The sequence below is a fragment of the Salvia splendens genome, chromosome 10 (assembly GCF_004379255.2).
Source record: "Salvia splendens isolate huo1 chromosome 10, SspV2, whole genome shotgun sequence".
Lineage (NCBI taxonomy): Eukaryota > Viridiplantae > Streptophyta > Magnoliopsida > Lamiales > Lamiaceae > Salvia > Salvia splendens.
Window position 1 is genome coordinate 25266564 of NC_056041.1, and position 12653 is coordinate 25279216.

The 12653-nt window shown below is 42.0% G+C and overlaps 1 protein-coding gene and 4 long non-coding RNA genes across 5 annotated transcripts; 2 read left to right on the plus strand and 3 right to left on the minus strand.

Annotated features, from left to right (window-relative positions):
- Positions 1 to 1123: 1123 nt before the first annotated feature.
- Positions 1124 to 2683, minus strand: LOC121751833. The gene is made up of 3 exons (XR_006040190.1): positions 2450 to 2683; positions 2306 to 2373; positions 1124 to 1183 (listed from the first exon to the last, which is right to left on the minus strand). It is a non-coding gene; the product is annotated as an uncharacterized LOC121751833 (long non-coding RNA).
- On the plus strand, positions 1516 to 2832 carry LOC121751832. The gene is made up of 2 exons (XR_006040189.1): positions 1516 to 2133; positions 2680 to 2832. It is a non-coding gene; the product is annotated as an uncharacterized LOC121751832 (long non-coding RNA).
- Positions 2833 to 6937: 4105 nt separating this feature from the next.
- Positions 6938 to 7459, minus strand: LOC121752834. The gene has a single exon (XM_042147922.1). It carries the CDS (start codon positions 7457 to 7459, stop codon positions 6938 to 6940), a length of 522 nt encoding a protein of 173 aa, XP_042003856.1.
- Positions 7460 to 10584: 3125 nt separating this feature from the next.
- Positions 10585 to 12110, minus strand: LOC121751067. The gene is made up of 3 exons (XR_006039993.1): positions 11911 to 12110; positions 11767 to 11834; positions 10585 to 10644 (listed from the first exon to the last, which is right to left on the minus strand). It is a non-coding gene; the product is annotated as an uncharacterized LOC121751067 (long non-coding RNA).
- LOC121751066 lies at positions 10977 to 12293 on the plus strand. The gene is made up of 2 exons (XR_006039992.1): positions 10977 to 11595; positions 12141 to 12293. It is a non-coding gene; the product is annotated as an uncharacterized LOC121751066 (long non-coding RNA).
- Positions 12294 to 12653: the final 360 nt, after the last annotated feature.

The window sequence follows — 12653 nt, forward strand, 5'->3', positions numbered from 1 at the left end:
TTCATGTGTGATTTAATCTGCATTGACGTATATGTTTCTGGAACTTGCTCCTAATCTGCCTAAGTTTACATAGTGATTAAGTTGATTTAGGAGGATGTTAGGCCATCTTTTCATATCTACTTTTATATCCAAAATTTTGACCCTTTTCGAAAAATTAATCTTTTATCCATTTGGAGCCAATTTTGAGCATTTAAGCCTATTCTTTGGAAGTCAAATTAATTGGGACAATTCCTTGGGTTAGTATAGTTATTTTTTATCTTTTGTAAAGGAATTGGAGAGATAAGGGGAAATTGTGAAAAGTGAAAAGTAGTGTGCTTAATGTTATAAAAGTGCATGTTGTGAAATAGAAAAATTCAAAAGTGTGCTTAACCTAGAAATGATGCCTATGAAAGAAAAGAATAAGAAAAGAAAGAAAGAGAAAGAAAGGTTGTGAAGAAAAGAGTGACGTCATGTGTGGAGACACAACGTCACTCGTAGTTCACAACTAACCAAAGCATGCTTCAATTTTAAATTTGCTCAACACCACCAATTGCTCGTCGCCACTCAACCTGCATATAGGGAAAACACATGCAGGGCTGAGTACTTAATATACTCAGTGGGCTTATGCCGAAAACCTTTGATGAAAGTTATGTCATCCATACCATAGTGAACTCGAGTTTTACATTTAGAAATTAAATATCATCGAGTATCACAAAACAATTTCATAGACTGGTCAGTCAAAACAATCTCCCCACATTCTCATCAATCATTCAATCACATCCTCTTTCCATGGTGCGACGAAAGTGTGGCCACACTATTCGCCCACGAGACCGACCGACTAGCAAGGACGGCTCACGATCTCACCTGTGTACACTAGCCTGATAGGGTCTGCGGCCCTACTCAGACCCGAATTCGTTTAACATAGCCCTATAGCCTAATGGAGCGAACTCACAAACTAGGCATCAGGCAACAATCACAACATAGCCCTATAGCCTAATGGAGCGAACTCACAAACTAGGCATCAGACAACAATCTCATCATCAAAACAACCATGGCATGACATAACAATTTAAACCACCCTTATTCCACCGTGATCATACTTTTGAAAACGTAAAAGAGTTTAGTAAAAGAAAGCCCACCTCGAGTGCTTAATTTGAAATTACGTTCTTTCCCTTGCGATCACGATTCCCTTGCGATGATTCACCTTTAACAATTTATATGATAGATAAATCAACACATTGATTCAAACAACTAACTGAAAATGCATGCATCCTACGCAAAGTCTTTTATCTCGGTTTATTTCGGTTTTCGGTTATTCGGCGGCCGCTTATGCCCCTAATTCCTCCGTTAGCTCCTCGTATTTTTCTCCACGATAACAAAATAAAATCCCCAAAATTAATAAAAGTAATTAAATTATCGCAAGCATTTTCCCCTCGAGCTATATTTATTTCGGACTTAGGATATAATTATTCGTTCGTTGAAATATTCCGGAATTAAATAATTTGCCACTATTAATTATCGACCCAAGGATTTAATTAAAAGCTCAACTTAATTAATTCCCCACCTTATATCTTCAATTAAATTCTACAGCCCAAGACCAATTAAATGGAGCCCAACCTTAAATAAATCTTAAGACCAATCTTTAAAACAAAAGGCCCAACAAAAACAATTCATGAAAGGCCCAAAATTTTAATTAGGGACAAGCCCATCTCATTTTATATTCTCCCCTCCCCACCGCCTATCTTCTCCTCTATTTCTCTCTCTCGTCTCCATCTATCTCTCATTCGTCTGAAAAAGAAACTCCCAAATTTCCCGTCGTTCTTCTCCGAGCGGGCGTCGCCATCCACCTCCGCCGTCGGCCGCTGCTCCGTCGCTGCACCGACCGTCTCCAGCCGCCGCGTCGCTGCTCGCCGCTGGAAGGTCGCTGCTGTGCTCCTTGCCGGAAGCCGCCGTCGTCGCTGCCGGGAGACGCGACGCCGCTGCACAGAGCCAGGCTGCTGCCACCGTCGCGGCGCTGCTGTCTCTCCGTCAGGAAGAGGCTGCCGCTGCTGCTGTCTCTCCGTCGATCCTCCGCCGTCACGACGAAATCAGGGGACCCTACCTTCGGGTAGTCACCACCTCGAAACGCCCGAAACTAACCCGAACAGCCCCGACGTAAGTTGTTAATTTGATTTCATAAATTAAAGTCTGATTTTTTTTTAATTCGGTTTGCTTTGATTTATGCGATTTAGAGATTGAATTTCAGATTGAGTTAATCGGTAGTGTAGGATGTGTTGATGCAACAGTAAGAAATTGAAATTGATATTTGGATGGGAGAGGTGGTTACCTTCAATTGCAGACGGATGTTGAGGAAGAAGAAAAAAAAATGGTTCTTGAAGCTGGAGGATTTGGTTACTGCCGGAAGCAACAATTTGATGTTCGATTCTGAAGCCGGAGAAAATTTAGATACAAATGATAAATCATAGTTTACCTTGGATAGAAGTTGAAGATGGTAGATTAGCTGCAGAGAACGTTTGGTGAGGGAGAAGTAACTGATGCAGGATTTAATATAGAGAAAAGGGGGTTGGGGATATGGGAGAGATTTGTGGGATAGAGGGGAACGGTTTCAACGTGGGTTGAGGGAGGGGGATTCGAATTCTTTTCTTTTTTTTTTCTTTTTCTTTTTGACTTACTTTGCATTTATCTGGTATTTATTTGCAGATTACGGAGGAGGAATATCTTTTCACGGAGGAGGAAGATATCAGCAGGATCTTTATTTAAATTTGTTTAATTCGCGGTCCATTGTATTTTATTTTAAATTGTGCAGTCCGCAATTTATTTATCACAGACTAGATTTTCATATTATTTATTCAATTTATCGGATCCAACACGGAATTGAGTCCAATAAATATTCCTCACGGACATGAATTAATTTAATTCGCGCAGTCATTGTTTCACAGTTTCTAGTCCAACAACAATTAATCCACCAATAATTAATTCACGGACTTCGCGAAAATAATATCATTAAAACTAGTACTTTCGGGTTCACAAATTAGGGTTCAAAAAGTGGGGCGTTACATCTTAGCACCCTTAACAGAAATTTCGTCCCGAAATTTGCTACCCTCAAGTAAAGAGTTCTGGGTACAATTCCATCATTTTATCCTCATTCTCCCACGTGGCTTCTTCATGCCCATGATTTTCCCATAGCACTTTCACACAAGCAACAGGTTTATTCCTCACATTCTAGATCTTTCGGTCCAAAAATAGATTGGGGTCTCTCTTCGTAACTCAAGTCTGGATTCAACACGACTTCCTCAAAACGGATCACATGTTTCGGGTCGAACATATATTTTCGTAACTGCGACACATGGAAAACGTTGTGAACATTTCCAAGGTTTGGTGGTAGCGCCAAACGGTATGCAATGGGGCCCACTCCTTCAAGAATTTCATAAGGCCCAATAAATCGCGGCTTCAGTTTGCCCTTGACGCCGAATCGTGTTATCCCTTTTTGATGGGGATACTTTCAGGAAAACTTTGTCGCCAGCTTGGAATTGTAAATCAGTTCGTCGGACATCCGCGTATGATTTTTGTCTGTCTTGAGCTTCTTTTATCCTTTCCCGAATTTGCCGCACGATTCCCACCATCTCTTCAACTGCATCAGGTCCAAGTATTCTTCTTTCGCCAACTTCGTCCCAGTAGAGCGGTGATCTACACTTTCTTCCGTATAATGCCTCATACGGTGCCATGTTTATCGTTGCCTGGAAGCTATTGTTGTAGGCGAACTCGATCAATGGTAGTGCTGCCTCCCAACTTCTCCCTCGGTCGAGTACCACGGCTCTCAGCATATCTTCGAGAGTTTGGATCGTTCGTTTGGATCGTTCTTTCGGACTTTCCATCGGTTTGCGGGTGAAATACCGTGCTGAAGTTCAATTTGGTTCCAAGTTCCTTGTGTAGACTTATCCAAAATCTTGAGGTGAATTTTGGGTCACGGTCGGACGTGATAGTCACTGGAACTCCATGCAATCGAATTATCTCCCTTATGTATATTTGAGCTAGTTTGTTGGACCCATAGCTTATGAGAGTCGGTATAAAGTGTGCACTCTTGGTAAGTCGATCTATAATTACCCAAATGGCGGTGTTCCCTCTCAGAGTCCTTGGCAACCCGGTCACAAAATCCATGGCGATGTGCTCCCATTTCCACTCGGGAATCTCTAGTGGTTGTAACTTCCCATACGGTCGTTGATGTAGAATCTTCACTTGCTGACAGACTAAACATCTCTCGACGAATGACGCTATGTCCCTCTTCATACCATTCCACCAAAAGGACTTCTTCAGATCTTGATACATTTTCGTACTTCCTGGGTGAGCGGTGTAAGGTGTCTCATGAGCTTCACTCATCACCTCGTTTTTGAGCCCCTCGTTATCTGCCATGCAAAATCTTCTTTTGAAAGTAAGGGCATTGACACCTTCTTCACTAAAGTTCCCAGATTCGCCAGTTCGCACTTCTATCCGAATTTCCTCCAAGTTCGCATCCATCCGTTGTGCTTCAATAATCCTCGACCTTAGATCAGGTTCAACGACTAAAGTGGCGATTCGGGCTTCCACTGTTTCAGGTGCCCTCACCACTTCCAAACGCATCTTGTTAAACTCGCGAATCAAGATTTCTTCTTTGGTGATAAAAGTAGCCAGCTGTGAATGATCTTTCCGGCTCAAAGCATCCGCCACAACATTTGCTTTGCCGGGGGTAGTAATTGATGCCACAATCGTAGTCCTTCACCAATTTGAGCCATCTTCGTTGCCGTATAATCAAATCTTTATGCTCGAAGAAGTACTTCAAGCTTTTGTGATCCGTGGAGATCTCACATCGGACTCCGTAGAGATGATGTCTCCAAATCTTTAAGGCGTGAACTATCGCTGCTAGCTCCAAGTCGTGGGTTGGATAGTTCAACTCGTGTGGCCTCAATTGTCGTGATGCATAAGCAATCACTTTGTTGTTCTGCATCAACACACATCCAAGTCCCACCTTCGAAGCGTATGTGTATACCACGTAGTTCACTCCATGTTCTGGCACAGCTAGAATCGGTGCACTAGTTAGCTTTTCCTTCAACAGTTGGAAACTGGCCTCACACTCCGGGGTCCAATTGACTTTTACCCCCTTCTTGAGTTGTTGGGTCATGGGTCTCGCTATCTTGGAGAATCCCTCTATGAACCTTCGGTAGTATCCTGCCAAGCCTAGGAACTCCGAATCTCGTTTGGTGCTGAGGGTGCTTTCCATTGCTGTACCGCCTCAACCTTGGCGGGGTCCACTCAGATTCCTTCTGCTGACACAATGTGACCAAGGAAGTTCACCTCCTTAAGCCAAAACTCGCATTTGCTGAATTTGGCATATAGTTTCTCACTCCTCAATGTCTCCAAAGCGATTCGCAGGTGCTCCTCGTGTTCCTTCTCATTCCTCGAATAGACGAGTACATCATCTATGAATACCAAAACGAATTTATCCAAGTATGGGTGAAATACTCGGTTCATCAAATCCATGAATACCGCAGGTGCATTCGTCAACCCAAACGGCATCACCACAAACTCATAGTGACCATATCTCGTGCGAAAAGCAGTCTTCGGTATGTCTTCTCGTCGGACTCTCAACTGATGGTATCCGGACCTTAATCCATCTTTGAGAACACCCAGTTCCCCGAAGTTGATCGAATAAGTCATCTATTCTCGGCAGTGGATATTTGTTCTTGAGAGTCATCTTGTTCAATTCTCTATAATCGATGCACATTCTCATCGATCCATCTTTCTTCTTCATAAAAAGCACAGGCTCGCCCCACGGTGACACACTGGGTCTAATGAAACCTAAATCCATTAGCTCTTGAAGTTGTATCTTGAGTTCCTCTAACTCCTTAGGTGCCATTCGATATGGAGCCTTAGACACTGGTGCCGACCCTGGCTCTAGGTCGATCGTGAACTCCAATTGCCGATCTGGCGGTGGGCCAGGCAAAGCTTCAGGAAAGACGTCTGGAAATTCTCGTACCACCGCGACATCTTCCACTTTCCTTTCTTCCTTCTCATCTCCCTGTAGATAGACCAGATAGGCAGGACACCCTTTTCTCAACATCGTAGTGGCTTGGAACGCGGAGATGATAGACGTCTTTCTGTTCATCGTGATTCCATGATACACGATTGGTTCCTTTCCAGGGGCTTGTAATGATATTTGTCTCTCCTTAATCGAATTGTAGCAAAATTTGCAGTCAACCAATCCATTCCCAAGATTACATCGACATCCTTCATGGCCATAACTTGTAAGTCGTGCGCGACTAGCCTAAGTTCTCCCATGGCAATTTCTATGTTCGAGCATGTTCGAGAAATCTCTACTACCTCTCCCACTGGTGAGGTCACCATCATCCTATGTTCAGATTTATTTGCTGGCAACTAAATGTGTCCACACAGAGTTCTGATATGAAAGAATGCGATGCGCCCGTATCGAGGAGTTTTCCCATACCTTCCAAATTCCCGTCCTTGTTCAGTCTTGGGTTGTCTAAAACTCAGCTCATATGCTCTAGCCTGGGAGGGAAGTCTTGGGAGGTGAGGTTGTTGTTGTCGCGGAGGTTGATCACAATTCATCCTTGGTTCAGCCGGTGGTGCCCTCGACTGCTGACAGAATCCTTGATTGTTCTGCCTTGACCCCATCCCCGCATTCTTGCTCGGACACTCTCTAGAGAAGTGGCCATTTCCCTCACAGTTAAAGCACTTGGTAGTGTTCTGCATTCTACACTCTCCGAAATAGTACTTGGAGCACACATTGCATTGTGGTGGTCTGGGTCGAAAGTCACCCCTCTGGTTAGAGAAATTTTATCTACTCCCATACTGTGGTCGATTTTGGGTGGGCTGGTAACTCTTGTTTTCATAGTGGGTCCTGTTTTTCATCCCACTTTCTCTTCTCTCGAGAATGATGTGGTGGAGGCAGTGCCAGTGTAGTGTTTCACATCGCCCTCTCCTTGGGCATAGTTGCCTCAACATCTAGTGCGAGGGCCAACTCTTCCGCGTATGTAAGTCTCCCACGACTAGCTAGTGCCATCTTTATCTCATGCCTTAGACCCTCACGGAACTTATCGGCTAGCTTCTCGTCGGTGTCAACTTGTTCAGGTGCATACCGAGTCATATCGCAGAGTGTTCGATCATATTCAGTCACCGACATGCGCCCTTGGGTTAGGTTGTAAAACTCAGCCGCCTTTACTTTTCGGTAGCTCGTTGGTACGTACTTGATATATATCTCCTCCTTAAAGTTCTCCCAAGTCATTCTACCCACTTGATCTCGTGGCGTAGTCTTCCTCTTGGTATCCCACCAGATATCGGCTGACCCATAGGTCACACAAGTCATTCGTTCCTCATCGTTGCACATCAGAACTGTGATAATACGCTCCAAAGCGCATATCCAAGTCTCGGCCTTTGCTGGCTCTCCTATCCCATCGAAGATAGGAGGATTTTGCTTTAGCAAAACCATTCAATATGCCATTCTGGCTTAGGTGGAGGAGGTGATGGTGATGGTGCTTGCACGCGTTTCTCCTTTCGATTATTTCCCATTTTAGTTGATTCAATTTCGCCACTTGATGGACGATTTTCTCTCGTCTACGACCTTCGTTCGTATATCATAATCTATCAGGGTGCTCGTATTTTCATTCCAATACTATCGTACACTGATGATCTCATGCGACGACCTTAATATTCCGACTCTAAGTTGTTATCCGTATATCCCTTGATCAACCACTTACATAAATTTATGAGCCGCAAAACGTGATCATTTGATGTGCACGGCTTCTCTCAGCTTTTTGTTTCTCAAGACCTAATGTCTGGTGTGGTATAACGTTCGATTCTTTGGCTGATTGCTACAGCTAAGCATAGATGCGAAAACATTCGACTCCTCATGTTGTTGGTGTGTCATTTTGTATGTGTCTCTTGAAACTTATTCCTCATATGTGTTTGCAGAGATCGAGCCATCGTCTTTCTTTAGAGTCTTGTATCAAGAATTTAGAAATCTATTTAACAGTCTTACTTGGATCAGAATGAGTTTTAACATGAGGAGCACTATTGAAATTGCCCTTGATTTAAAATGGCTCCGAAAATAACTCAAGAGGAACAAGAATGAGTCACTACTTTCATTAAAAGGAAACAGTGATGCATCACTTGCAAATTGCAGGTCAATCAAAAGTTCTAAATGCACGAAAAGAATACCATTGTCAAGGAGCTTCATAGAAAGAAATTTATGATAATCCAAGTAAGTACCGTCAATTAAATTCATCCATTCTAGCTACAAAGGTGGCACTCCGTCATTTCCCGAAGATAATAGAAGCATTCTCGAAAACTCTAGATTCTAAGTCAAGACTCTTGGTGTCGTTACAACAATTAATTGTCCTTGAAGGTCATATCTTCATATTGTTTTTGGCACGCCCTAGCGGTCATTCTCATTAAAACATGGTAATAACCCTCCCGGCCTGAACGTGTCATAAGTGTTGTCATATTTGTAGCGCGTCGTCGCATTAACATGTTATGCACGATTGCATTCACTTTATTTGATTGCATGTACCAAATTCTCGTTGTTGTAAGGATGCGTCACCTAACATTTCTTCTTGTCTTGATCTCGTTGGAAACTTCCTTTCGTTTTGCTCTTATCATCCAGGGAAGACAATAGGCAATTACAATAATCCGTCTAATTCGAAGTATATGTTTTCGTTTGTCCCATCACTCAGGAAAGTGATATTGTGGTCATCAATTTACAACTATGTTCAAGCACGTTCAGCCTAGCATACTTCTTAGGCACTCTATGTTTTCCAAACATAGTTCATAGTCTCATACTTCAACACATATTCGATCGTTGCTTAATTCAAGCTTCATATGGGTTCTACGTTTGCGACAAGGTTCAAAATTCCACATTTCACCTTCATAATGATTTTATACGATACCTCGTACTTCATCAATCATGAATTATCATCACATAAAACGCCATTCATATATTGCGCAGTCAAACATGTTTATCCATATAAACCATTTGGCATTCCATAGCATTTCATCCAACATATATTAATATTTAAAAAAAATAATAACTCAATCTATCCCTCGTCCATGGAAATCACATTTCATAAATCATGCAATTCATGTCCATCTATATATCACAATCACATAATTGCACTACACACGCGTCATACTTTGCGTTTCATAGTTCCAAATTCATATAATTTCAACAAAATATGCATTTAAATCTTCGCCGTTCAAGTAATCAACATATATGTTATTCAAATTAAATTCGCAGTTCAAACATGTAATAACAAGTCCCCGTCTCAAGCATGCGATTCATTTTCATACTTCAATATCCATCACATTCAACACCTTCAATAACATACTTCCATAGTGTCTCACGTCCCATAGTTTGTCGCGTCTCGTATGACCACAAATTTTCCAAAGCCATAGCATTTACTTTAAAATTCCAATAGGCCCAGAATTGCCATTTTTGCAAGGAACCATTTTTCCACCGAATTTCAAAATTTTCGGTAATTCATTTAAAAAAAAAATCGCCAAAATGTTCTTACCGCTTTTTCGTGGTTGGGCGTGACGAGTTGTGGTGTTGAGCCTTCGAGGTTTAACACTTTAGCCAATTAATACAAGGATAGATTTTGACTCCAAAAGACTCTTGGGTCCAGAGCGGAAAGAAACTGAGGCTCTGATACCAAACTGTCACGACAGCCCTTTAGGGTTAATAAATACGGGCGATCGTGATTAAAAGAACTTAATAAACAGACGAAAGAAACTAGGGTTTCAATAAAGAGTTTGACCAATAATTAATATTTAAATAAAAAGGGGCCAAGAGGTTGACATTATCCAAATAAATAGGTTCAAAGCTAAAAGGTTGATGAGTAATAACATTGTCTCTGCGGAAGCGTTCAAGAGAAAGAGTGACGTCATGTGTGGAGACACAACGTCACTCGTAGTTCACAACTAACCAAAGCATGCTTCAATTTTAAATTTGCTCAACACCACCAATTGCTCGTCGCCACTCAACCTGCATATAGGGAAAACACATGCAGGGTTGAGTACTTAATATACTCAGTGGGCTTATGCCGAAAACCTTTGATGAAAGTTATGTCATCCATACCATAGTGAACTCGAGTTTTACATTTAGAAATTAAATATCATCGAGTATCACAAAACAATTTCATAGACTGGCCAGTCAAAACAATCTCCCCACATTCTCATCAATCATTCAATCACATCCTCTTTCCATGGTGCGACGAAAGTGTGGCCACACTATTCGCCCACGAGACCGGCCGACTAGCAAGGACGACTCACGATCTCACCTGTGTACACTAGCCTGATAGGGTCTGCGGCCCTACTCAGACCCGAATTCGTTTAACATAGCCCTATAGCCTAATGGAGCGAACTCACAAACTAGGCATCAGGCAACAATCACAACATAGCCCTATAGCCTAATGGAGCGAACTCACAAACTAGGCATCAGGCAACAATCTCATCATCAAAACAACCATGGCATGAAATAACAATTTAAACCACCCTTATTCCACCGTGATCATACTTTTGAAAACGTAAAAGAGTTTAGTAAAAGAAAGCCCACCTCGAGTGCTTAATTTGAAATTACGTTCTTTCCCTTGCGATCACGATTCCCTTGCGATGATTCACCTTTAACAATTTATATGATAGATAAATCAACACATTGATTCAAACAACTAACTGAAAATGCATGCATCCTACGCAAAGTCTTTTATCTCGGTTTATTTCGGTTTTCGGTTATTCGGCGGCCGCTTATGCCCCTAATTCCTCCGTTAGCTCCTCGTATTTTTCTCCACGATAACAAAATAAAATCCCCAAAATTAATAAAAGTAATTAAATTATCGCAAGCATTTTCCCCTCGAGCTATATTTATTTCGGACTTAGGATATAATTATTCGTTCGTTGAAATATTCCGGAATTAAATAATTTGCCACTATTAATTATCGGCCCAAGGATTTAATTAAAAGCTCAACTTAATTAATTCCCCACCTTATATCTTCAATTAAATTCTACAGCCCAAGACCAATTAAATGGAGCCCAACCTTAAATAAATCTTAAGACCAATCTTTAAAACAAAAGGCCCAACAAAAACAATTCATGAAAGGCCCAAAATTTTAATTAGGGACAAGCCCATCTCATTTTATATTCTCCCCTCCCCACCGCCTATCTTCTCCTCTATTTCTCTCTCTCGTCTCCATCTATCTCTCATTCGTCTGAAAAAGAAACTCCCAAATTTCCCGTCGTTCTTCTCCGAGCGGGCGTCGCCTTCCACCTCCGCCGTCGGCCGCTGCTCCGTCGCTGCACCGACCGTCTCCAGCCGCCGCGTCGCTGCTCGCCGCTGGAAGGTCGCTGCTGTGCTCCTCGCCGGAAGCCGCCGTCGTCGCTGCCGGGAGACGCGACGCCGCTGCACAGAGCCAGGCTGCTGCCACCGTCGCGGCGCTGCTGTCTCTCCGTCAGGAAGAGGCTGCCGCTGCTGCTGTCTCTCCGTCGATCCTCTGCCGTCACGACGAAATCAGGGGACCCTACCTTCGGGTAGTCACCACCTCGAAACGCCCCGAAACTAACCCGAACAGCCCCGACGTAAGTTGTTAATTTGATTTCATAAATTAAAGTCTGATTTTTTTTAATTCGGTTTGCTTTGATTTATGCGATTTAGAGATTGAATTTCAGATTGAGTTAATCGGTAGTGTAGGATGTGTTGATGCAGCAGTAAGAAATTGAAATTGATATTTGGATGGGAGAGGTGGTTACCTTCAATTGCAGACGGATGTTGAGGAAGGAGAAAAAAAAATGGTTCTTGAAGCTGGAGGATTTGGTTACTGCCGGAAGCAACAATTTGATGTTAGATTCTGAAGCCGGAGAAAATTTAGATACAAATGATAAATCATAGTTTACCTTGGATAGAAGTTGAAGATGGTAGATTGGCTGCAGAGAACGTTTGGTGAGGGAGAAGTAACTGATGCAGGATTTAATATAGAGAAAAGGGGGTTGGGGATATGGGAGAGATTTGTGGGATAGAGGGGAACGGTTTCAACGTGGGTTGAGGGAGGGGGATTCGAATTCTTTTCTTTTTTTTTTCTTTTTCTTTTTGACTTACTTTGCATTTATCTGGTATTTATTTGCAGATTACGGAGGAGGAATATCTTTTCACGGAGGAGGAAGATATCAGCAGGATCTTTATTTAAATTTGTTTAATTCGCGGTCCATTGTATTTTATTTTAAATTGTGCAGTCCGCAATTTATTTATCACAGACTAGATTTTCATATTATTTATTCAATTTATCGGATCCAACACGGAATTGAGTCCAATAAATATTCCTCACGGACATGAATTAATTAAATTCGCGCAGTCATTGTTTCACAGTTTCTAGTCCAACAACAATTAATCCACCAATAATTAATTCACGGACTTCGCGAAAATAATATCATTAAAACCAGTACTTTCGGGTTCACAAATTATGGTTCAAAAAGTGGGGCGTTACACTTTCCATGTTTGGAAGTTTTCCACATGAGAGTGCATGAATTCAAGGTGTTCTATGAGTTAGTAATGAAAATGCACAAATAAGCCTTACTTGATTTGATTGCATTAATGCATGCTTGATCAATCTTTTCCATACTTTGAGGCAATTATGAGGTCT

What these genes read in the sequence shown, in the direction of transcription:
- LOC121752834 (XM_042147922.1), bottom strand. Translation starts at nt 7,459, where the DNA reads ATGGTTTTGCTAAAGCAAAATCCTCCTATCTTCGATGGGATAGGAGAG.